Genomic DNA, 27,114 nt, shown 5'->3' on the forward strand with positions numbered 1-27,114 from the left:
TCTTTCAAGGGGGCAACAGAAAACTTCCTTTTCAAGACAGGCTTATTACAATGAGGCACATTTTGTTTTTATGATAGCTTTGGTTTTTATCTTGTCCCTCCTCTATCTTTTTGTTGCTTTATTACCATTTGCAGTGTGAATCTTAAATGGTTTTAAAACATCATTTATTTCAACATTTATCCCACCCTTCCTCCAAGTTACTGAAGGAAATGAACATCATTATTGGTTTCCTCCATATCATAGGTAGGCTTGGCTGTGCAACAGTGACCGCTTCAAGGTTAGTCAATAAACTTCATGGCTGAACTGGCATTTGGACCAGAGTCTCCTTGGTGGGTGGCGCTGTGGGTTAAACCACAGAGCCTGGGACTTGCCGATCAGAAGGTCGGCGGTTCGAATCCCCGTGACGGGGTGAGCTCCCGTTGCTCAGTCCCTGCTCCTGCCAACCTAGCAGTTGGAAAGGATGTCAAAGTGCAAGTAGATAAATAGACACCGCTCCAGCGGGAAGGTAAACGGCGTTTCCGTGCGCTGCTTTGGTTCGCCAGAAGCAGCTTAGTCATGCTGGCCATGTGTCCCGGAAGCTGTATGCCGGCTCCCTTGGCCAGTAAAGTGAGGTGAGCACTGCAACCCGAGTCGTCCATGACTGGACCTAATGGTCAGGGGTCCCTTTACCTTTTACTCCTTGGCCATATCCCAGCACTGTATCCACCACAAATACACTGCCTCCTCCAGAATAAGTCATTCCTCAAATACAGCTTCTATAAGCTTTGAGAAATATTATAAATATATTTTGTGCTGAACCTTTCTGGCGAAGGGTGAGGGGAAATATCCCATGAACTGATGCACTGCCAACGGCAATAAAACCTGATGAATCATGAAGAGATGTGGCAGAAGTTGCTTTAACTGTGTTGCCCTTTAAATACTTGGTGAGAATGCAAGGACCTTTGGATACATGCATCCAGTAGTATCCCAGCTGAATTTGAAGTGCAAGTTCAGCAAAAATCACATACTAGATTAATAAATCTGCACATGTTATTTGGAGAGGAATTAAATTCCATCTCCAATAACGTCTTTTCCTTTCTATCCCTTTTAATAAACAGCATATTGTGGCGGGGGTGGTGGTGGTAAAAATTTAATCATTAAAGCACCAGCCATTGTCCACCTCTGACAGCAGTGTATATGCCATTGTCTGCTTCATAACATATCCTTTTATAAGAACATGCCCTCTCGAATTGAAGTCTGTCTGAGGAAAGGTGCATTATGCCTGTATTTTTTTCCTCTGGATAAATTTCTCAGAAGACAAATGGCAAGCTGCCCAGGACTATGCAGGCTTCCAATAGTATCAGAAATTTTTCTCCGTACTGAACATGTTTTTCCTAGTGAGAGAGGTTGTGACGGAGGAGGAAATAAACTCTGACAACTGATAAAACATTCAGAAGCTCCCCATGCCACAGTACGCTGTCTACTTCAAGATGGCTGCTGGTGCATTTTATAAGACGATCAGACAGAAAAGAAATATAACTTACCAAGGAAAACATTAACTTAGACTTCAACTTATATACTGTAGAAAACCAATAAAAAATGGTAGGAAGGAATGCAAACAATTTTCCCCCATAATGATACCATTTAAACTGGTAGTAGGAAGTAGGAACCCTATTTTTTAAAAAGGAAAAAAGTGTTCAGCCTCAGCTTATTTTCCTCATTCTCTACCTTCTTCTATCCTAATGTGTAACAAACTTGAAAGCATTCCTATCACATCATTCACTTCTCAAAGAAAGGAGGGCTCCTCAATTAGAAGAAGAAGAAGAAGAGTTTGGATTTGATATCCCGCCTTTCACTCCCTTTAAGGAGTCTCAAAGCGGCTAACATTCTCCTTTCCCTTCCTCCCCCACAACAAACACTCTGTGAGGTGAGTGGGGCTGAGAGACTTCAGAGAAGTGTGACTAGCCCAAGGTCACCCAGGTTACCCGCACACTCTGTACTTTGAAGGATAGCTTCACCACTTCTGCCCTGGGAAAAACAAAAACTGTGGAGCTACAATCCCATATATTCCTGCTTGACTTGACCATTTGAAATTTGCACTTTGTTTTGCTAGCCCTGCTGTACCTGAACCCATACCTAGCACTGCCCAGGATTAGAATCCTGTCTGGCTGAACATCCCACCTAGAGCAGAACAGCTCGCCTCTAATAGACCAATTGTGTGCCTCTGCCTTTGCCTTGCCCATCCCACCAATTCTGAAGAAGCTGAGTCTGACAGACAGAAAGGGCAAGACCAAGAGCAACCAGGCAATTGAAAAAGTAAGTATTCATAGTCTGTCAGATGACTTGCAAGAAAACCAGTGGAGTTTGGGATGGAGGATGTGCTAAGAGCCAGGTGCAAGAATTATCTGGCATAAAATTATGAATGGCTATTGACCATCCATGAGAGATATTATACATCATAAAGCCAATGATATAAGTGCCCAAGGTTTCACCATTGCTGCTGAGTGGCTGCTCAAAGATGCAGTCTTCTAATACCAGAAGATGCAGTCTTCTATACCCTGCAAACAGCTTCACTGGATTTGGTGGTGGGCATGGGTGGGGGACGGTGGAGGTGAGGGAAGCCATTTAACTTTTGTCTCATGTGAAACGACATGTTTGGAGGAAAATGAGGTGCTATTTGAAAGGGCTACCATAAAGCCCTGGTAAATTGTACCCTTTGATGAACATTATTGTAGGAAATGTCTGATAAGGACAAATAAAACCCTGTGATTTATGAAAGAAGCTAAATGCCATGGATATCTGTTGAGGAAGCCAGCTGGCACGTCCTCCTGAAATGAAGAACAGTTTCTTCCAGCAGTAAGCTGGTACTTTCACACATCACAAAATGCCCACCAAGGCGGCCTCAGAGCCAATTGTGTCACATGAGAAAGCAGCTGTTCCTTGACAGGAACCACACAAGTGAGAGACGGAATAGAGGCAATCTATCCTAATTTTTCAAGAGCAATTGCCCACATCCAATTAATGCAATGCCCTCAGTTTGTTTTAATACCAAGTCTTTGTTAATTATTGTCCAGTCTTGTTTATCCTATCAAAATGTATGAACAACCAAACATTCAAATACTGATGAATTTACATTGGGTTAAGCAGTGATATGGAACAGCCAGATAACTAATAGCATGAAGTGGTTTAACGCTGCAGTGTGCAGCACATCTAAGATGGTTTCCAACCCGCTAATGGCCCTGAATTAATGATGCAAGTCAGAAAATTTCCAAAATGTAAAAAAATAAATAAAATCCGCTGCTTTATTTTTCTATAGAAAAGTTTCTGTTTCAAAAGTTCATTAGTATGAATTAGTGGGTGCCAACTAAAAATGAATATTATCTAGTTTTAAAGCTTTTTAGTTTTGTTTACTAAATACAAGTGGCGCTGTGGGTTAAAGCCGCCAGGTCGGCGGTTCGAATCCCTGCGGCGGGGTGCGCTCCTGCTGCTTGGTCCCAGCGCCTGCCAACCTAGCAGTTCGAAAGCACCTCCGGGTGAAAGTAGATAAATAGGGACCGCTTACCAGCGGGAAGGTAAACGGCGTTTCCGTGTGCGGCTCTGGCTCGCCAGAGCAGCGATGTCATGCTGGCCACGTGACCCGGAAGTGTCTCCGGACAGCGCTGGCCCCTGGCCTCTTGAGTGAGATGGGCGCACAACCCCAGAGTCTGTCAAGACTGGCCCGTACGGGCAGGGGTACCTTTACCTTTACCTTAAACATACCAAACTGGATACCTCTCTAGGGCATAAGAGAATTTTCTGGCCCTAATGATCCTATGCAAATAACAAATGCAGATGGAGTACTTAACTTTGTTTTTCTTTTTTCCTAAATAAGGACAAAACATTGGCCATTATTTGAATGTATTGGTTGAACTTAAAACTATTTCAAAACCTTTAAAAAGATCGTGTTACCAGTTCATGATACCTAATATTACATTATTTGAATTTCATATTTATCTTACATTGTTATCCTTACTGAAAATTGGAAAAGCAGGGAAGGAGCATCTAAATAACAACAGCAACACCAACAACTGCATCATCACAGTGTAGAAAGGCTATCTTGTCAACCTAAGGGCCATTGCTTGATAGAAAAGAAATGCAATTGTTTGTTGAGTGTTGCTATTGGCTAAAAAAAAAATTGCAACAATTTAATTACATCCCCCTGGGTTTCAAATAATACTCACGTGTAATGTTATAAAAGGTTTGACTAACATGCTAGCTAACTCATTCACTGCGGGCATCCATTGCTCATGGCTAAATGGTTAATTGGCTCTAGACATTCCCCAAATGACCATTTCTTTTGGCATAAAAGAATTCATGCAGGCAAACAATAAATAACATCACACATTTTAAGATTATTCAATTGGTCCATCATGAGGTTTATCTCCTGAGCTGTGCATATTAAGGCTATTTAATGAGTCTCAGCACAGAAATTGAGAATGTTTCCCCTTTAAAGCAGTCTTCATGTCAATTTTTATCTTGTTTTTTGTATGCAAACCATGGAATGAGATGCCTTTTGGATCCAGCAGGTGCTTTAAACTGCAGCTTAATGAATCTGGGACTCACATAGGTCTGTTTTTGTCTATTAACATCCCCCTTCTTACCCTCTCCAGTAAACAGAAACCACCTGCTCAGGTGATTAACTGTCTTATAGACCTCCAAGGCATAGTCATTTGTGAGGAAAGTCAAGAAGAAAACAGCTCCTCTGAGAAGCTTACATTTAGTAGAACAATGTTATGTGGCTAAAATAGCAAGAATTGCAAACTGGGACATTTATACCAAGTGTCATAATTTTACTTGCAAACCTACAGTTGCTCTGTTCACATATAAACCATTCAGAACTACAATATAATGAACCACCACAAATCTCAAGCCCTGGTGAAAGAATCTTGCTACCACTCGGCAGGCAGTGTGGGTGGCACCCAACTTTTGTAACAATATATAAGTAGGTGGCCCCTCTGAGAACGAGACTATACAGTGGTACCTCTGGTTAGGAACTTAATTCGTTCCGGAGGTTCTTAACTTGAAACCGTTCTTAACCTGAGGTACCACTTTAGCTAATGAGGCCTCCCGCTGCCGCATTGCCACCGCAGGATTTCTGTTCTCATCCTGGGGCAAAGTTCTTAACCCAAGGTACTACTTCCGGGTTAGCAGAGTCTGTAACCCGATGTGTTTGTTACCCTAGGTCAGGCGTCAGCAATCTTTTTCTGCTGTGGGCTGGTCCACCATCCCTCAGACCATGTGGTAGGCTGGACTATATTTTGATAGTAAAATGAACGAATTCCTATGCCCCACAAATAACCCATAGATGCATTTTTAATGAAAGGACACATTTCACTCATGTAAAAACACGCTGATTCCCGGACCGTCCGTGGGCGGATTTAGAAGGCGATTGGGCCGCATCCGGCCTACGAGCCTTAGGTTGCCTACCCCTGCCCTAGGTGTTTGTAACCTGAGGTACACTATATAGCCATTTGGTCTGATCCAGCAGTGCTTTTCTTATGTTCTTATGTTGAACGTAAACAAGCATTATCAACTCATATCTTATTTCAGTTTGATATTATGGCCCCAATCCAGCTGTAGTCACACCACGTAACTAGCGGTCTCTGTTTTACATCCTTATTAGCACTGAGAAAGGTGCACACAATCAATTTAGTAGGGTCAGTTGAGGATTATGATTTTGCGTGTTTATGCAGTGGATGCAAATATTTTGCTGAAGCACATATGTTCTTAAATGATAAGGTTCCCCCCCTTCCTTTGTTGAATTCTTACTTATCAACTGTAAGGATATTCAACAATGAGATCATAAAGTATTTTTTTTTCTTCATTAGGGCACATTGCACTTTGAACTCAGATCTCCAAAACATTTACTAGCTGCTGGTTAATATAAGGCTTGCACATATTAATGAAATATTGGCTTCAGACAGACATGCTGGCAGACCCTTAACAAGAAGAGCTCCACTAGACAATTCTCATAAATTCATCTTAGTGAGCATGGGTATCTGCTTATCTGCAGGTCAACTGAAAAACTGCAAGGCAAGCTGAGCAACTCTGACACCATAACTGCTCCCAAGACAATGCCCTCATTTGATACTAGATAACCATTACCCCATGCAGACATTTATTGTGGAATTAATCATTCAAATTCTCCAGATACTGAATGCAGCAGCTATAATTTCTCCTTCAAAAACTAACTAACTAACTAACTAACTAACTAACTAACTAACTAACTAACTCATCCTTACCAGAAATGGGGGGTGGGGTTTTCTGCTATGAATCAAAGCATACCACAGAACACAAAACTATGTGAGGACAGACAGCCACATACGAACTTCCACCAACAGGCCAATGAAACTAAATATACCGTAATTTGATTTAAAGCAAACATTGCCATATTGCATGGAGTCTGTGACTGAACTGTCCTCTCAACTTATGCCTTTTAAACTGCAATGAACAAATTAAAAAACATAAACTCTTAAATGAATGGACAAGAATAAGAACCAAAAATATATTGGGTTGTATGTTATGCAAGCAGAAGTCCACTTGTACAAGGAAGCTCTTCTATATCCTGCTCACCCTGAAAAGACTTCCCAGAGAGTTAGTGGGCCCTTCTGAAAGGCCTGGGATGTGATGTCTGAAGTTGCAGTAGGAGAAATGAATCACCCAAAACCAGGATGAAGCAGCTTGCACAACGTCCCACTCAAGCAAGCTGTCACTGCCCAGTGTAAAAGCACCAAAAGTGAGAACAAAGGACACCAGACATTTCTTTAAAGCAAACAATTATTCCCTCCACCCAATATTCTTCTGTTGTGGGAAGAGAGGAGATTGAATGAAATTTCCCTCTACATCATCAGGTCACTTGACCCTTGTTTATTTTGCTTTTGCTACAGGGCTCTTAGTCCACTGGGATGATTTTTATTATTGTAAATGTAGACAGAACACAAGCAAGTATACCTGAAAGAGCATCTCTACCCCAATTGCTTTGACTCTCCTTCAAATAAACAACTTTCTCCTTAATATTTAATGTTTCTTTGCTTGGAAAAATAGTAAATATTCGAGGACTAAGCGATGAGGTGCACTGCTTCAGATGTAGGTCTATGAGATAATCTTTTTATATTGCAAGATTTACTGTACCAACTGAGATACTTTTACGTTTCATTTCATTTACTGACAGCTCTTTCATATAAATTGCTCCATTCCCTCTGTGGATTGATTTTACTAAACTTATCTCAGCTTCCTGCTTATCTGCCTGACTTTGATGCATAGGGAGAGAGATAATAAACCTGTCATGGTGACTTCCAGTAACTTTAAGGTAAGAAGATGCACAATATGACTATTCTGCATTAATATAGTACAAGGTTCACTTAGCCAATATACTGATGCAAACGCTGTTTCTGAAATCAGATGTTGCAACTTGATAAAACCTTCTCCAGCTTGGTCCCAGCAATTATTATGAGAATACCTATGATCTTGTGTGTCATGAGCTATAGACAAAGTAAAAAACAACTTGTAATATTATGGATAATATCATTTATCTGCATATTTGCTACCAATAAATAGTCCAAAGCAGTATATTGTACCCTGGTTTGAGACCCCAGTAGTGAAGAACAGGTATCAAATTTCTTAAACAAACAAACATTAAATTAAAAAAATACTAGTTAAAAAAAAACCCTAGCAATCATACAAAAGTAAACTAGGTCAAAACAATAAAAGCGACAAAAAAGTGACAATCAAAGGTCTTCTTAACCTGTTGGTTGGTAAAGCAGCTATGGCCACAGCAAAACAATAAATCCCCTTCCCACAAACACATTTAAGAGGCTATAGAATATTAACCAGCCAAAGGCTTGACTGAAGGGGAACATTTTCACCTGGTGCCTAAAGGTATATATACAGTGAAGACACCAAGCAAAGCTCCCTGAGGAAAGCATTCCACAAATGGGAAGCCACTGCAGAAAAGGCTTATTATCGTGTTGCCACCCTCCAGACCTCACATGGAGGAGGCACATGAAGAAAGGCCTAGATCTGGGCGATATCAGCTTCTCAACATCGCAGTATATCACCAGCCAAACATCGTAGTCTGGCAGTAATAATAATAATAATAATAATAATAATAATAATAATAATAACATTAATAATTTATTTATTTATACCCCACCCATATGGCTGGGCTTCCCCAGCCACTCTGGGCGGCTTCCAACAAAATATTAAAATACAATAATGCATCAAACATTAAAAGCTTCCCTAAACAGGGCTGCCTTCAAATGTTTTCTAAAAGTCTGGTAGTTGTTGTTCTCTTTTACATCTGGTGGGGGGGGTGTTCCACAGGCCGGGCGCCACTACCGAGAAGGCCCTCTGCCTAGTTCCCTGTAACTTGGCTTCTCTCAGTGAGGGAACTGCCAGAAGGCCCTTGGCGCTGGACCTCAGTGTCCGGGTAGAACAATGGGGGTGGAGACGCTCCTTCTGATATACCGCCATGTTGAAAAACAAACTGAATTGGCGAGGCACCGGGTGAAATTGCACAGCTCTCATAGTGGGAGCTGAGGCAGCCTCACCCCAGCGTGCTGGTGAAACTGCCACTGCTCCTGAGTTCCTCTACTAGCAACGCTCGCTGGAGGAAGTCGCTGGCAGGGGAACTCAGAAGAAGCAGTGGTTTCATCAGCGATATACTGCTGAGAGAAACTGACATCATGGTCTGCTCCTCATACTGGTCCTGGGCGATATATTGATATATCATCCTGGCCTAGAAGAGGATCACAAAGTCTGGGTCGGTTTATATGAGGAGAGGCAATTCTTGAGGTTCTGTATAACCCAGCCATTTATAAAGATCAATTGTACAGTGGTACCTCGGGTTAAGTACTTAATTCGTTCCGGAGGTTCGTTCTTAACCTGAAACTGTTCTTAACCTGAAGCACCACTTTAGCTAATGGGGCCTCCTGCTGCCACCGCGACGCTAGAGCCCAATATCTGTTCTTATCCTGAAGCAAAGTTCTTAACCTGAAGCACTATTTCTGGGTTAGCAGACTGTGTAACCTGAAGCATATGTAACCTGAAGCATATGTAACCTGAGGTACCACTGTATATTTCATGAGGTGTTTCCATTGTTTTTAGTTTGTATGGATGGTTTTATTGATCATTTTGTTGAACTGATTTTATTGCTCTTAAGGGTCTGTGTTTTATTCTTCTTTTACACAGTACACTTCATCAGCGGCTTCATGCCTTGAAGTGGGGTATAAACATGTCTAATAATAATAATGCGCAGCTCTGTTACCTTCTGTCACAAACAAATCTCTAGCCACATATACCTATTCCTATTATAGAGCATCACTGCTGCGCAGATTTCATTCCTTCGCCACAGAGCCTTTTTTTAAAAAAACCTGAATTTTGAGGCCAGCTATCTGGGAGAAAATAAATAGGCTTTTATCATTGGTAGAAAGTGTCACTCCAATGACATTGTAAGTCAAGCCTCCTTCAAATCTAAGAATGCTGTAACAAGTTAGGTTTACAGGTTGGTGTTTTCACTTATAAATCTAGACTTGTAAATATCTACTTGGCTTATTATCTCTGAGGAGATTAAGAATCATCTCAAATAACTACCCAAGACAGCTTTTGCAAAACTGTTTAGGCTATCACTATGACATAAATAAATTATACAGATATGTATAAGCAGATAAGCCAGTAAATATTTTCTGGACTTGCCTGCAAGGTTATATTAATTGTTGCTCCTGAATCCTAACAACCCCATGAGGTGGGCCACTGTTAATCCTGCCTAACAAATTAGTACTAAGAGCTCAGTGCTCAAGGAGGATCTGAACACAGGTCTCCCAGCTCCAGGCCCAGCACTGTATCTATCAGACCACATGCCCATTTAATTCAGACCTCAGTTTATTTAATTCAATTCCTTTGAAAAGTCACAGTAAATGCAAACGATGCCACCAGCTTATACCAGAAAACAGGATACACACTGCACTGCACGGAACAGCAGATTTTGTTTAGCAAATGCTTAATGCCATTGTCATGGTTTCAGATTCTCAACTTGCAATGACATTACTAGCATTACCATAAATGTATACCTACTTTCAGCTTATAGAATCTGTATGGAACTTTACATTGGAACAGATCCAATATGGTTCTAGTACTATATGTCAGCAGGACGAGGTAGCAATTTATGAATTCTAGTAGAGAAATGTACTCATAGAGTCAAGTGGGTAACACTTGCAAAGAGTTCAGCTTCTTCCCTTTTTCCCAGAAGCTTCAGCAATTCAGCTGGCAGCCAGCAGCCAAAGAGGTGGCACCAAGTCGGTGTCAGAAGTTTGATGTCATTGCACCATGACTTGGATAAGGTGCTAGGTTAGTTTGAGGTAGGGTGGGGTGGAGTAGAGTGGAAGTCCATGTGGAAGAACCAAGGAGGTTTGAGAGGGTGGATGCAGAACCAATGGGGAATTATCTGTTGTTATATAACTTTTGTAAACAAGATTTCCTGGCTAGAGCATCGAGTCTAAAAACAACAACTGACCTTATGACTGCAACATACAGGTTAATTTTAGTACTTTTGTTTTTTCTTGTCCTGCTACCTCTTGCTTTGTCTGACATCTTGCCCGAGGAAGCGTTTGGAGAATTTGGAAGCTTGCCACTTTCAGAAAGCTTTTGTTAATCCTGATAAAGATATTGCCCAACTATGGATTTGGGACTTCTTTTTCTTTGCTTCTTCTTTTTCTTTGCTTTTCAAGTAGAAGAAGAGGAGGAGGAGGAGGAGTTTGGATTTGATATCCCGCTTTATCACTACTCGAAGGAGTCTCAAAGCGGCTTTCTCCTTTCCCTTCCTCCCCCACAACAAACACCCTGTGAGGTGAGTGGGGCTGAGAGACTTCAGAGAAGTGTGACTGGCCCAAGGTCACCCAGCAGCTGCATGTGGAGGAGCGGAGACGCGAACCCAGTTCCCCAGATTACGAGACTACCACTCTTAACCATTACACCACACTGGCTCAGGATAGTTTTTAGCTATCATAGAATCATAGAGTTGGAAGAGACCACAAGGGCCATCGAGTCCAACCCCCTGCCAAGCAGGAAACACCATCAGAGCACTCCTGACATATGGTTGTCAAGCCTCTGCTTAAAGACCTCCAAAGAAGGAGACTCCACCACACTCCTTGGCAGCAAATTCCACTGTCGAACAGCTCTTACTGTCAGGAAGTTCTTCCTAATGTTTAGGTGGAATCTTCTTTCTTGTAGTTTGGATCCATTGCTCTGTGTCCGCTTCTCTGGAGCAGCAGAAAACAACCTTTCTCCCTCCTCTATGTGACATCCTTTTATATATTTGAATATGGCTATCAGGACTATTGTTTCCCAGAATCAGGCTGCCTTAGTAATATAAAATGGACAGTTGAGGCCATGACAATGAAGTGGACTGGAAAAATCATGTTTTTACCCTATGGTTCATCCCGAGGTACACCAGGTAAGTTATGCCTGGGATACAGAGAGTGAGACTAACCCATGAGAGTGGAATTGATCTGAGACTTTCCTCACAACTCTCGTTGCATCCGTATGTGATTGTTATACCATGTGGAGAGTTTCGCGTCTTTTGTTTTCATCCTATGTGACAAATCACTACAAATAGTAGTTAAATAACTGTACTGACATCTGCTTCTAAGGAAATTTGATTTTGCAGTAAAAATGTGACTCTTCTTTGCTCTGATAAATTGAAACCATAATCACAGTAGGAAAACTGCATCTTCATGTAAGTGCTTCCTAGTTGTGAGATCAAGATCAGCCCAAAATGTTTTGCTGTCAAGGCAAATGACAAGACGGTGCCCCCAACACTTCATTTCCTTAACAAAAGGGCTGGCAGCTAAATTTTCCTTTCAACACTGGCAATAGGACAATGCACTAAGGGTAGCAGGTTTATTTAGGACACAGGGTAACACGGCATGACATACACAGCTCTGACCTCCAACACCTTACTGCAGCACTCTGCCCTTCAGCATCTGCTGCCTGAGGCAACCACCTAACTTTGCCTTATGGTAGGACTGGCCCTGTGTAAGATCACAAAAAGGTGCCCCATGGATAAATGAACTAAAGTTTATAGTAAGAGCTCTGTTATACTGTGCTAGGGGATATCCCTAGAATGTCTACTGTTATACTTGAAAGGATTCTGTAACTTGTACCAAACAAGGTTTCTTCTGACAACTGCAAGTTGCTCATATTAGGCACTGCTGATTCAACACTGCACAACTGTTTATTCAATCTCTGAGGGACACAGTTTCTTCAAATACAATTTCAGACATTCAACTATGTCTTCCTGCAAGAGGGTTAGCAATTATCAATGAGGCTTGACTTAATGATACAGTGTGCATCAGCCAGTACATTTAATTAGCTTTTCTTGCTTGGCCCCATGCAATCAGATCTCATCTATACAATCCTGGTCATGATTCATGTAAATAAGATTTTCAGTAACTGTGTCCTTGATATATAAAAACTGCCCTAGCATTACAAATACTCTGTTGAGAGAAAGAATAGATAGTATGGCTTCAAAAAGGTAGACCAGGAAATTAACAAGAACAACAAAACCAGGAACAAAATTATCAGGGGAAAATCATTAGTGTGCTCTGTATTGACAATTCATATAGGTCTCAATGATTTTTAAAATAATTGTTATTTTTTACACACACACAAAGAAATGCCCACACACAACATTCACTTAACATATATAAAAATCTTACGAAAAATATCTATATATTAAAATTAAAAAACTAGAATAAAAGGGAAATTAACACTATATACATCTTTTTTTCAGAGGAGATATAACATATTCATAAGCATTCAGATCTCATTAAACATGAGAGAATCTGTACAAGAAAGAAACCACATAAATGTTCCACATGTGGGAAGAGTTTCAGTCAGAAATCAAAACTTAAAATATATGTAAAGTATCATACAGGGATAAACCTTAAAAATGGGCATGTTTTTTTTACTGGTATGCAAATTGCATTAAATGTCAAACATCTACACAGAGAAACAATCCAAATGTTCTACATGTGTGAGAAGCTTTCTTCTTCAATCAAGCCTTCTTTCACATGAAAGATGATGATGATGATTACAATTTGTATACCTCCCTTCATCTTTAGATCTCGGGATATTCACAACATGAAAAAACCCACAAAATACGTAAGATCCCCCACAGAAGAAAAGCTATTTAAATATTCCAGCTGTAGGAAAAGTGTTCTGATTTCATGAAGCAACAGAGAATACGCACAAGGGAAAACTGCCCATTCTCCATGTGTGGAAAAAACTGTCAGTGACCAGTCTTCCTGTACATTAAAGATTCCACACAGGAGAGAAGCTGATAAAATGCTCCCATTGTGGGACTTGCTTATTTCAGAAGCAGGATCTTGTTAAAACACCAGAAATCCACACAGGATAGAAACCCTACAAATGCCCCACATGTAAGAAAAGTTTCACCCAGGAATAGTCTCTTATCGTACATGAAAGATTCTACAGATAAACGCCACGTAAGTGCTCCAATTATGGAAATGGCTTCAGTTGGAAGTCTGAGATTGTTGAACAGAAGCAGAAACACATAGGGTGATAATCACTGATAATCTGCCCTCCCCTTGCCTTCTCTTTTTACAGCAAAGCACTGTTGGGTGACCGCCTTTAATGCCTCCTCAGTATAAAACCCAACTTGGTCCATGTAGAAATTCTGACACAGTGGCCTAGTTCAGTTAGCATGAAGGCACAGGTTCCAGGAGAGAAATTGACAGGTGTTTTGCTCCTCCCTGGTCCTTTTTGCTGCAGTGCCACACTGACCTAAGCCCAGGTTTGGTTTAGTATGTCATCTGAACCCATGCTCATGATTAAATTCTCTCCAGACTAACCACACAATGTAATCAAGATCAAATCTGGGTTGTGGTTAGGCTTTGGCTTAGTGTGATATGCAAACCAAGGCAATGGCAGATGAAGCAAGTTGGATCCTCCTAACAGAGGGTCCACATTGTGCTTGGCCCCTGAAACTCTTGGCCCCTGAAACTCCCAACTGGCTTGTGGGCAGGGCTTGCTCCGCTCCAAGCCGGTGGTGCCACAGTTATGCCACTGGCCTTTAGCCAATCGGCATCGTGGCAAAGATTGGGGGTATTTATTTGGCAGCGCACTTTTGCTTTGCACTGCCGAACACACCCACACCCGTTAATTAGGATGTGTTTGGCCTTGCTTTGGACTTCAATTGGTCACCTGTTTTGGAATGGGGGCCAGGTAGGAATTTTTCCCAATGTGGCAGATTGACTGTGGCCACTTGGTTTGCTACCTCTCAGCAATCGTCACAACTTTGTAAGGTTTGGCGGTTAGGCAATAGTTTAGGGGAATGTGGGGAGAGGAGGTGCAGCCACCACCTGCCCCTCCAATGAATAGGGATCAGGGGGTCTGGATCTTGTCCGAAGCCCGGAGAAGGGCTAGGGCCATGCCAGGACCCCCAGGAATCCCAGGGGTGAGAACCAGTCAATATACACTGACGGAAATCCCCCTGCTGGTTGTTTACCCTTATAGGCTTCCTGCAGGGTAGGGCAGGAGCCAGATATAGTTTTGATACCAAGTCCATACCAGTCACATTTGTGTATTCAATAAAGTTGTGGCCAAAATTTGCTCATTAACATTTAAACTAAATTCTATTTCCACTGTGTCTTTATTTCCATGAGGGGCGGGTTTTGGGGCTCGGAGCACAATCAGCAGCATACTGGCTTTCAGCCATTTTAGTGAAGAGTTTTACAAGTTTTGAGTAATCTCCTACATCAGGGGTAGTCAAGGTGATGCTCTTCGGGTGTTTTTTTTTATATATATATATAATATTTATTAAATTTTTGTTTAACAATACAGTGGCGTAGCGTGGGTTGTCAGCACCCGGGGCAAGGCAAGTAATTTGCGCCCCCTAACCCGTGGATTTGCGCCCCCTAACCCTAACCCCCAGATGTTGCGCCCGCTCGCCACGTTTCTGGCGCGGCCAAAGAGTAGACGGCAATCCACCTGTCTGCCTCTTGCCGCCTACCACTTCAGGAGGGCGTCAGGACGCGAAGCCATCGGAGGCGCCTCTGGTCACTCCCCCTGCAGGGAGAGTCAATCAGGACCCCTTGCACCCCTCCCCCTAAAGCCTTTCCACGCTCGGTAAGGTTGGCCAGAGCAGCGCCCCCGCTCCACCCCCCCCAACGCCGGACACATTTCCCTTCTCCAAAGAGGCAGCTCCCTGCCACCTTCTTGGCCAGATCTTCGCCCGCCTCCAACATCTGGCATAGCCATGACTCTCTGATCGTACGTCTCTCCACCCCCGCCGCAGGCACGCAGAGTGCGCCGCCCCTGATCCCCAATTTTGGCCTAAGCTGAAAAGGGCACATTGGATCACCCCTTGTCCTGGGGCCCAGCTGAGCTCCTGGGTGCCCCCACTGCCGTCGGCGGGATGAAGCCTTTGGAGAAATTTCCGAAGAAGCAGGGGTCTCACTTGGCAGCCCGGGCTGGCCCCGGGAGTTGTGGGCAGCTGCCTCGCAGGCAAAGCATTTCCAAGATCTTGCTGCCCGGATTCCTCAAGGAGCCCCCCCCGAGGAGCCCCCTGAAGGAGGCACGGACACTGCTGGCGATGGGCGATGGCTGGAGCTGCCCCCCCCATTCCTCTCTGCGCTCCCCAACGTCCGTGTGGAGATTCTTCCCTCCCCACCTCTGCGCCCAGCAAAGCGAGGCGCGTGCCCTTGCCCCCCGCCGGGTTTTCCCCAAGCCGACGAAGCGTCCCGGCTTGCTTGCAATCTGAATCTCTCCTGTTTCCTCCGCCAGCCCGCAGCCTCTGCCTCGTCTCCTTCGCCTTTGCCACTCCGTGCGCCCTGCGCGCGCGCCCTATTCGCCAGGCTGCTGCTGCCGCTGCAAGCGGGAGTGAGCCAGGTAGGGGCAGAGAGCTGCGAGTGCGCCCCCCCAAATGTTGCGCCCGGTGCGGCTGGCACCCCCTGCACCCCCCACGCTACGCCACTGTAACAATAAAGATATATATAAAAAAACATACCAAGTTCAGATATCCTCATTTCATAAACATCCTTGGACTTCCTCACGCCTCTTGTTCCTACTCTCTACATTCATAAGTTTTACTAGCAAATTATTAACTTAATTTAATTTGTCTATTAAAATTTCCCAATATTCAAATCTCAAATTTAATCTTTTAAATTTCTCTTGTCAAAGGTTAATTATAGAATACCATTTATCCACAATTTATCTTATTTTTCATTTACATTAACTTTTACAGATATAAATTATTAATTTGTTGGAGCCCTGATGTTGCAGATCATACAATTTTCTTAACATTCATACAGTTTACAATGCTTTTGTAGATAATCTTTAAACTTCTTCCAGTTCTCCTCCTCCAATTCTTCTCCCTGGTTTCGGATTCTGCCAGTCATCTCATCCAGTTCCATATAGTCCATCAGCTGCATCTGCCATTCTTCCAGTGTGGGCAAATCTTGAGTTTTCCAGCCCTTAGCAATGAGTATCCTTGCTGCTGTTGTGGCATACATAAAAAAAGTTTGATCCTTCTTTTGCACACTTTGGCCGACAATGCCCAGGAGGAAGGCCTCTGGTTTCTTAAGAAAGGTGTACTTAAATACCTTTTTCAACTCGTTATATATCATTTCCCAGAAAGCCTTCACTCTAGGGCACGTCCGCCAGAGGTGAAAGAATGTTCCTTCAGCCTCTTTACACTTCCAACATTTATTGTCAGGCAAATGATATATCTTTGCAAGCTTGACTGGGGTCATGTACCACCTGTATATCATTTTCATAATGTTTTCTTTCAGAGTATTACATGCCGTAAATTTCATACCGGTGGTCCATAACTTTTCCCAGTCAGCAAACATGATGTTGTACCCTATGTCCTGTGCGCTCTTCGGGTGTTTTGAGCCAGAACTCCCACCAGCTCCAGCCAGCATCGCCAATGTTCAGGGACAGTGGAAGCTGTAATTCAACATGTCTGGAATCGAAGACACTTGGCTAGCAATGTGGGGATAAAACTCCTATTCATAAAATATCAGCTAACTATAAAGAACTGTCATTGAAGTTGATTCATAAATGGTACGTGACTCATAGGAGGCTCTTGAAGATGAATTCATCTGTATCCACAAGGTGCTGGGGGGGATGATCAGAAAGTGGGTTGTAGCTCCACCTACAGAGCGGTTCTACTAGAGTGCAATAATTCTGGGCTACGGTATTCAGAGAAACGGATATGATCTTTAACTGCCACATTATCCCAACTCTCAATTAGCACATTTATCTATATTTGACAAGGATAACAAAAAAGCATAATAAACATTTGATAGTGCAGCTGCTTACAGCAGCTAGGATGGACCATCACACAGTTTGGGGGGGGGGATAGGTGAGGCCAATCTTACTACTTAGGATCATAGAACTGTAGAGTTGGTGATTCTCACTGTCCTTTCCAACTCCAACCCCCTGCAGTGCAAGAATCCTGCCCACAGCCATACCTGAGTAGACTCAAACACCAACCTTCTGATGAACAAAAAACCGCACCGACCCATTGTGCCACAGAGAACATCCATCTTGGTACAGTAAAGTTTGCCCTGCTGGAAAAACTAACTAATAAAACTGATAGTCATTAGATGCCAAAGGGGGAAAGGGGATGCTTTTGTACTTGTTTGGTCTGACTGTATTTCATTTGTAATCAAGGAAGAACATGGCCAAGAACCCTACCTATCCTATGAATGAATATGGCTGATATCGTGACTCAAGGCATTTGAATATTTCAAATACGGTACTTTCACTTGGTATGATAGGGTTCATGTTTTGTAACCTTGTTTTGTTTAATCATTATGTCTACATTATAAAGTTCTAGTTGCTACCTTTGGTGCATTCACATACCTTTATTTTAACTTGGGTTTATTTTTTGTTTGTATTTGTTCAACAGTGATCTGTAATTTTATATGTATATCATCACCAGTTCCTGTTTGATCACATTGTATGTTGCAGAATCTCTTAAGTTAACAAAGATTGTAACGATAAAACACACAAACACATCTGGAAAGCAACACATCAATCCACCCAGGCTGTTCTTCCTTCCTCCTTCCACACTTTCTGTGATAAAAACTCATTATTCACATATTTACCAGAGGATATCAATTTTTCAGGCTCATAACCATATGAGGCAGTTTTCTACTAGTGACAGAAACTGAAGTATATGAAATCAATCTGTAAACGAAAAACTCTGGAGAGCAAGACTCAGAGATCTTATTTGACATATTGTCCTGCCATTAGGAAAACATTAAAAAAAAATGCACCACTACCTTACCAACTCTGAATCAGCAGATTTCAGCAAGCCAATAAAAATGGTTTACAGAAGAAAATTAACACTGCATGACTGCTACCACAAGCCACTCAGCAAATGTAAATAAGATAACAGAGCCTTTACAACAAATATAGCCTCCACTGCAAAGATATCAGCACTTTAGTAGAACACTTATTGTTATAGACAAAAAAGGCTCTACGTGGCCCAGTGGAAATATATGATGCAATGAGCGAAGCTCGCCCATCATCTGTTTTCCACAATTAATTCTTTTTAACGTTGTACTTACTTTCTTTCTCTTACAAAACTACTTTTCGTAATTTTACAAAATTACTAAACGATCATTCGGTACATATATATACATTTTAAACAATCTAAGTCATAATTGAGAGAGTCCGTCAACAGCTGCATAATTGGGGGTGTCCATAAAGTATGTCGTACATCCTAAGGTATTTTTAATACATGCAGGGAAGAAGGCTGGCTGCTTGCTCATAAGGGTTTGCTGCACGTGCGTCAGAGTGGGTGTAAAAGGAGCTGCCAGACTCCAGACCTCTCATGATGTCTCAGAGAGAGTCAGGTAATGAAAGAAGGAGGGAGAAGCTGCCACAACAAAGAAGGAGAGAGTAGCCTGTGTAGAAAGGTATATAGATAGGTACCACCATCACCACCACCAGTGTTGGATCTACACATTTTGTCATGGGCAAAAAAGTCTGCACTACCACCACCCCTCATCATAAATAAACTTTAACAAATGACTGCTCAGACTATACAAAATCTGTCTTGGGCAGGAGGGAGTTGAAGGATCTCTTAATTCTTACTGGCAGAGAGATTCCACATGCATCGATGTACACATATACAACAAGCTGCTTAGCCATGTGTGCCAGTTATTCAGAAACTTACCATTTATGCAGATTTCAAATGATTTGCAAAGGTCATCCTCAAACAGGCAGCCTAGGAAGAATGCAATGAAAACACAAAATCAGGATGGTGTGAAAGCAATGCAGTTGCAGTACAGTCCCAACATCTCAAGCTATAAAATCTCAAACTGGAGTCAGACCTTTGTTTGATATTCTAAACCGAGCAGTACAGAAGAAGCCAAGAGCATAAAGTAAATGTAAAAAATGAATGGGAAGAATACAGAAATATAATACCTGCGACTGAGTGCCTGGTCCCTAAAGGTTCGTTTCCTGAGGCACAGCTCTCATGTAGTATTTCCAGCTGTTATGCTGGGCCTCAAATCCAGAATGTGTCTATGACCATCTTAAGTCAATAGCTAAAAGCTGGTGTCACTGCTTATATACCCAACTGATCACTGCAGGAGGCCCTCTCCTGCAGATACCATCTCATCAAGAGGTCCATTCAATACAATGAACGAAGAAGAAGAAGAAGAAGAGTTTGGATTTGATATCCCGCCTTTCACTCCCCTTCAGGAGTCTCAAAGCGGCTAACAACCTCCTTTCCCTTCCTCCCCCACAACAAACACTCTGTGAGGTGAGTGGGGCTGAGAGACTTCAAAGAAGTGTGACTGGCCCAAGGTCACCCAGCAGCTGCATGTGGAGGAGCGGAGACACGAACCCGGTTCCCCAGATTATATGACTGCCGCTCTTAACCACTACACCACACTGGCTCTCCAGTTGGGCTTTTAGTGTAAACAGCACCTACCCTTGGGAACTTCTTCCCATTACATATCAGACAGGGCACATTTCTATCATCTTTCTGGTACTTATTGAATACTTTCCTTGGATGGCCACTATAACAAGGTCCTGTACACAGAAAGACTTTGTATTTTTGGTCAAACTCAGGTGGAAGACATCACTCATAAAGAGAACCAAGAAATCGCTTTCTGAAATCTCTGTTTGCAGAAGCAAACAGGTACACCATGGTAGAAATGGTTCTGTTTCTTCTGAGTGGCAATAATAGCTTTGTAACACAGAAAGTGGCCCTCTGTGCATTGGCTGCAACAACAACAACAAAAATCAGGGGAAATGAGTTTGATAAAAGCACTGTAAGTTGTTTTGGGAATTCAGACGCTAAGTTTGTGGGTGTCTCTGGTATCTCCTCTCTCTTACCTCACAGATGTTGGTTTATATTATGGATGGATGTTCTCTGTGTTTTTACTACTATTGCTACAAGTTTGCCATGTCTTTCTGCTACAATGATAAACTTATGAACTATGTATTGGCATTGAAAGTGTTTTTATATGTTTTCTTGTTTATATATGCTTTTCTTGTTGATCGTTTGATTGTTAAATTGCTTTGGGATGCTTTATAGGAAGTGTCGTGTAAATTAAATTGATAAATAATAAAGGAAGCTAGATCCACCTGGACCAGCAAGAGTTTTAGAAAGCATGCTCACCATCATAGTGATTATGGTGGTAGTCTCAACTCTAGTAGACAAGATGCATATGAAATAATTCGAACCTTATCCCTTGTGGTTTGGAATTTGCATGTGATACACCTATCATATATCAGCTGTCATGGTGGGACATGACATATCTTACACTTGCTGGGGTAGTAAGAACAATGAATAGATGGGAACGAAAAACAATGACCAAAGCACACCTTTAAAAACATACTTAGCCACAGTATGACAATTTACATTGAAGGCAAAATGTTTTATTCTCAATGTTGTGTTCTCAAATTAAACATGCCCAGAACTGGACTACTTATCTTTCCTTCTAAGTCTTCTCCTCAATCCCTCTTTGTATCTGTCAACAAAATCACTATGCAACCTCTTAATCAGCCATTCATGCAATAGTTTTATCTTTCATTCTTCTATCTTCTTTCCTACGCACATTAATCAGCTGTCAAGTCCTGCCATTTCTCTTTGTTCTGTCTCTCCCCCTCATTCTCCCTCTCTCTGAGCCAATTCTTCTCTGCTACGTCAGCTATAACACTGGTTCATGTTCTGGTCATCTTTTATCTGGTCTTCCTCTTTCACAACTCAGATCTCCCATCTCTCTATCCACAGCTACCCTGTCAAAAGTACTAATTTATTCCATTGTTCAGACCAAGAAACACCCTTCTTCAGATGCTGTCACTGGCTTACAATTTTGGCCCAAGCTCCTCATTACATCCCTAGCTATGATCTCTACTTATCCAACTCCACCATGCTCAGTGATTACATGTCTCCAGAATAACTCAACATATTCTTATTTCTTCCTATGAATAAAGGTATCCCTGAACATGTACATGGTGCCATCTCTCTCCCTTCCTTCAAATTGCCCATCAAAACACATCTATTCTATGTGGTCTCTGATCACAGAATCACAGAATTGTAGAGTTGGAAGGGACCCCGAAGGTTATCTAGTCCAAATTCCAGCAATACAGGAATCCCATCTAAAATATCCATGGCAGGTAGCCATTCAACTCCTGTTTAAAAACCTCCAAGGAAGGAGAGTCCACTACCTTCTGAAGAAGCCTGCTCCACTGTCAGAATCTCCTTTCTTGTAACTTGGAGCCCGATTCTGTCTTGTGAAACATTAGCTACCCTTCCCAGCTTGGTGTCATCTGCGAATTTAATGAGCATCCCCTCAATTCTTTCGTCCAAGTTGTTATAAAGACACTAAACATCAATGGGCCCAGGACAGAACCAATGTTTCACCTAACTTGCCACATTTTTCCAGGATGATGAGGAACTATTAGTGAGTACTCTTTGGGTTTGGTCAGTCAACCATCTACAAATCCACCTAACAGTTTATTGTTGCTGTTTAGTCATGTCTGACTCTTCGTGACCCCATGGACCAGAGCACACCAGGCACTCCTGTCTTCCACTGCCTCCCGCAGTTTGGTCAAACTCGTGCTGGTAGCTTCAAGAACACTGTCCAACCATCTCGTCCTCTGTCGTCCCCTTCTCCTTGTGCCCTCAATCTTTCCCAGCATCAGGGTCTCTTCCAGGGAGTCTTCTCTTCTCATGAGGTGGCCAAAGTATTAGAGCCTCAGCTTCAGGATCTGTCCTTCCAGTGAGCACTCAGGGCTGATTTCCTTCAGAATGGTTAGGTTTGATCTTCTTGTAGTCTATGGGACTCTCAAGAGTCTCCTCCTCCTTCAAAAGCATCAATTCTTTGGTGATCAGCCTTCTTTATGGTCCAGCTCTCACTTCCATACATCACTACTGGGAAAACCATACCTTTAACTATATGGACCTTTATTGGCAAGGTGATGTCTCTGCTTTTTAAGATGCTGTCTAGGTTTGTCATTGCTAACAGTTACCTAACACCTAACAGTTACCTATTGCTTTATAAGTCGATATGAACTGCCTTGAATGCACTGTGTAATTAATACTCAGTTTAAATCCCACCAACATAAATATGCGTAGGAATTTTGGGGACAGCCAGTCCCAACTGACTTTTGACTTCCTTATATTGAATCTGCTATTTTGTTGTTCAGGCACCAAACGTAAAGAGATTACTTTGGAACAAGTGTGTAATTCAAATAAGTGATTTTAATTCTGTTCGGTCCCTTTTGCATTATCACCTAATATGTACTCAATACGCACAAGAAAAACTTATTATACAAAGCTGCACCTTCAATGTTTCAACAAAAGTTGACAATTACATGCTGATTAGAATGAGGCATCTGATGCAATTAACCAGAGGATCTATGTCTTGAATAGCAAATTAATAAATTCATGTGTGGCAAACTCTGGTACTGGTTTGCTGGGGAAAGCAGATTAGAAGGACCTCTAAATCCCCTTGAAAAATGAATGATATTTGAATTGAGTTTTACATTAACTGAAGCTGAAGTTATGCATGTTTCACCCAGCAGTCAAAATGCTAATTTAAACACAAATTTATTTTTTGTTATTATTTGCTACAGCATTAAGAAACAACATATTTCATTTTAAATATCATCTACCTGCTAATGGTTAATGACAGTAATAAATCATTACTGAAGAGCAAAGCAGTATCGTATCCTGCAGATCCTTTTACTCACGTCATGCATTACAAACAACTGTCTTCCATCTTCTAGCAAAATACCCACCCTCCCCACCTTAGTTTCCTGCTAAAATAAATGCAAATGCATGCAGAATTTACCTTGTGTCAGAAACAAGCCATACATTCCTCCCCTCATATATCAATATTTTATTGAAAAACACTCAGCTACTCAACCGTATCAGTTTAAATTGACTAATTAGTGCAATCTGCTTTAAGTTTGCATATGAAAATGCAAAATTTGGATGAAAAAAGGATGCTGTTTCAGACCAAAATTGGGGAGTTAGAATCCAGCAACATATGGAAGGCCACAGATTCCACACCGGATTTAGATAATGTGATACAGGGGTCACCAGTGTAGTGCCTACAGGTGAGAATGTCCTTACCAATATGTTTTGTGCAACCCACAGAAAGTCTCAGTAAATTTTCCCTCAAAAATCCACAGTGCAATCCTGCTCAGTTCCTATTTGTGCTGGTTCGGCTTATCCTACATTGAACATGCCCTTTTAAACATGCCCACATTTCATTCAATATCAGGATTGAATCTTCCCTTCTAGTCTGAAGAGATGTACAAAGACCATGTCTCTACAAGTGTGTTGCAGGTGCCTATCCCACCCCCTTGCATTGGTGGGGTGGCATGCAACCCCTACCATTTTGTGTGCCTTTTCTCTTTTAGAAGTGGCAGCTGTTTTGCGTGATGTCATACATCCCAGAACAGGCATTTTGTAAGTGGTGCCCAAATGAACCACTGGCCGCTAAAGGCTGCCGACTACTGATGTGTTGCAGCAAACACCATCTCCAGCAAGCCATTTGCTTTTGCAGAAGAAAAGGAATGCCTCTTGCAAGATGGCAACTACAAGGTCCAGGTCCTGTGAGCATCTGCATTACACTGTTTAAAATCTTCAGCATTGTGTAGTGGTTAAGAGCGGTTGATTCGTAATCTGGTGAACCGGGTTTGCATCCCTGCTCCTCCACCTGCAGCTGCTGGGTGACCTTGGGCTAGTCACACTTCTCTGAAGTCTCTCAGCCCCACTCACCTCACAGAGTGCTTGTTGTGGGGGAGGAAGGGAAAGGAGAATGTTAGCCGCTTTGAGACTCCTTAGGGTAGTGATAAAGCGGGATATCAAATCCAAACTCTTCTTCTTCTCCTCCTCCTTCTTCTTCTTCTTCAGAATGATTTTTCAAACGGAGTTGTTAAAACAAATTTATTTTAATCTAGTAATCTAATCAATTCATTAATCCACTAAACAGTGCCATCCTACTCCCTTTCTCTAATATCAGTGGTCTTTAAATATGGAAGAGCCCTCCCTTACATCACATTGTGACCCATCTGCTACCCTCATTCCTAATTCCCCTTTGCAGAAGGAAACACAGTGCTCTGCCTCTTCAAATATTTCAGGCTGCTGGAACTAGTATATGCCATCTGCTCCTAGAACTGATTTGGTGTTGCTCGTGCTCTGTGGAGCTTGGATATCAGTAAGAACCCAGTGTACATGTAACTAGCTTTCACTGGCAGCAGAAACTACAGAAAGGAAAGGAACTGAAATGACATATTTCTAGTTCCCAAGAAGGTTTTATTACTCGAGAAATTGCACTGCACTACAGTTATTCATAGCCTGGTCAACATCCATGTTAGATCTAGCACAAACAAGAGGGGTTGTCCCAACGCCATGCTGGAAGAGCAGCAACGCCCTGTACTGGAACTCCAGCAGAAGCGGTGGGGTGCCGTCTATGTGCATATACCGCCTGAGGCAGCTGCTTCACCTATACCTCATGGTTGGGCCAGCTCTGGGAGAGAGAAAATAGCTGTAAGGTGGCTACATGAAAACATGTGAATATGGAACAGTTATTGATAGTATTCAAATATTACACTGGCTTCCAGTTTATCTTGATACAATTCAGTGTTCCGGTTTCACACTACGAAGTCCTACAAAACTTGGGATCACGAGAGGTCCAGAGGGTGGCAGTAGGAGAACAGGCCTTTTCTCCCCATTTGTGGAATGCTCTCCCCAGGGAGTCTCACCTGGTGCCTTGGTTACACATTTTTCAGTGCCAGGCAAAAACATTCCTCTTCTCTCAGGCCTTTGGCTAGTTAATTAATTATTTAACTATATTATAATCTATGGCCATTTAAACTGGGGGGGGGGGGGAGAGGAGACAACATTTCTTTTGTTTATTACTATGTTAGGTATTTTTGTGTTTTTATATTGTAAACTGTCCTGTGATCCTAGGATGAAGGGTGATTTATCATCATCATCATCATCATCATGCTGTCTGCCTTTTCTTGTCAGTACCTACATGCCTTTTAGGAGACTAGCTTTAATATTCCTTCTCTGGTTACCCTCAGTTGACTAGCAACAGGACCCTTTGGGTTGAAGCACTTACCCCATTTAAGAAATATTCCCTCACCAAATTCATGTGGCAAATAAGTAGCTGTTGTTTCAGTGCCAAGTAAAATAATGTTTATTTTCCAGTGCCTTTGGGTGTTTGATCAGATGTCGTGAAGGTGAAGTTTTTGGCATTGCTCTTTTGCATATAGTCACATGTAATTTATTGGATTCAAATTAGTTTGGAGCTTTTCGTTGGCTTTAATTAAATTATTAGCCACCTTGGAGGCTTCCCCCTGCCTGCAACCCTGCCTCCAAAGAAGGTGAGGTATATTTTTTAAATAACTAATAAAATGCAGGGCTATTTTCTTCTTTAATTTACAGTGTACTACTTAGGCTATAGAGACGCGGGTGGCCGATCGAAAGGTCAGTGGTTCAAATCCCCGCGGCGGGGTGAGCTCCTGTCATTCGGTCCCAGCTCCTGCCTACCTAGCCGTTCGAAAGCACCCCTAAGTGAAAGTATATAAATAGGGACCGATTTCTAGCAGGAAGGTAAACAGTGTTTCCGTGTGTGGCGCTGGTGCTGGCTCGCCAGATGCAGCTTCATCACGCTGGCCACGTGACCCGGAAATGTCTTCGGACAGCGCCGGCTCCCAGCCTCTTGAGCGAGATGACCGCGCAACTCTAGAGTCGGTCACGACTGGCCCTGATTGGCAGGGGTACCTTTACTTAGGCTATAATTTTGTATCAGAGATAAATTACAATACGCAGAACAGTGTGATTTCAGGGGGTTCTTAGTAGCCACTTGCTCAGTGGAGCAGCAAGTCATTCTACAGGCTATATAATCCTTCTCAGTCACCTTATCCTATTGACACATTCTCTTCAGCAACAGCAACTGTTAAACAAGTGACTATTATAATATGAAATATTTCTCCCTGCAACCAGGCTGGGAAACCATAACTTTGACTGATGCATCCAAAAAGCAAATCAGGTTTGGCTATGTTAAACACTAGTAGTGGGGATGGGCTGGGGCGGGAAATCCCTGACATTTAAAATACTATCCTTAACTCACACGGTCCTTTATTTACCATGATTCTTGTCTAACAGGGAAGGAACTGCAGTTGCTGCAACAGCACCGCAGCAGCTTATTTTCTGCTGTACATCAGAGCTTGGTGGAGCCATGACCCTCCCTACTAAAACACAACAGTGAAAATTATCATTAGCATAGCACACAGGTATGGGTGGGGTAAAAGGGAAGCAACATACAAACTGCACAAGTTATTAGCTGGGGAAATCAATGTGGGTGCAATTTGCTTGTGCCTATAAGCCATATGATATATGGTTGTTGGGTGTGAACATGTCTGTTTCAGCAGATGTTAAATCATTCTGCTGTTTCTAAGAAATTTCCATGACCACTGCTTTTACGTAAGTTGTTGTTTTATAGCTTCAATGTTGACTATTCCCGTTCTGCTTTTGTTTAAATTGTACAGTGGTACCTCGGGTTAAGTACTTAATTTGTTCCAGAGGTC

The 27,114-nt window shown here is 42.2% G+C and overlaps 1 protein-coding gene across 1 annotated transcript in view; it reads right to left on the reverse strand.

The window, feature by feature from the left end:
• PTPRN2 (protein tyrosine phosphatase receptor type N2) overlaps window positions 1-27,114 on the reverse strand; it is a 608,845-nt gene that overhangs the window by 549,244 nt on the left and 32,487 nt on the right. Inside the window, exon 2 of the mRNA XM_083704687.1 lies at window positions 19,226-19,276. Within this exon, the coding sequence (XP_083560813.1) occupies window positions 19,226-19,276 (51 nt within the window). The remainder of the gene's footprint in view (window positions 1-19,225; window positions 19,277-27,114) is intronic.

The sequence above is a fragment of the Podarcis gaigeae genome (genome assembly GCF_964106915.1).
Source record: "Podarcis gaigeae genome assembly, chromosome: 12".
NCBI classification, from domain to species: Eukaryota; Metazoa; Chordata; class Lepidosauria; order Squamata; family Lacertidae; genus Podarcis; species Podarcis gaigeae.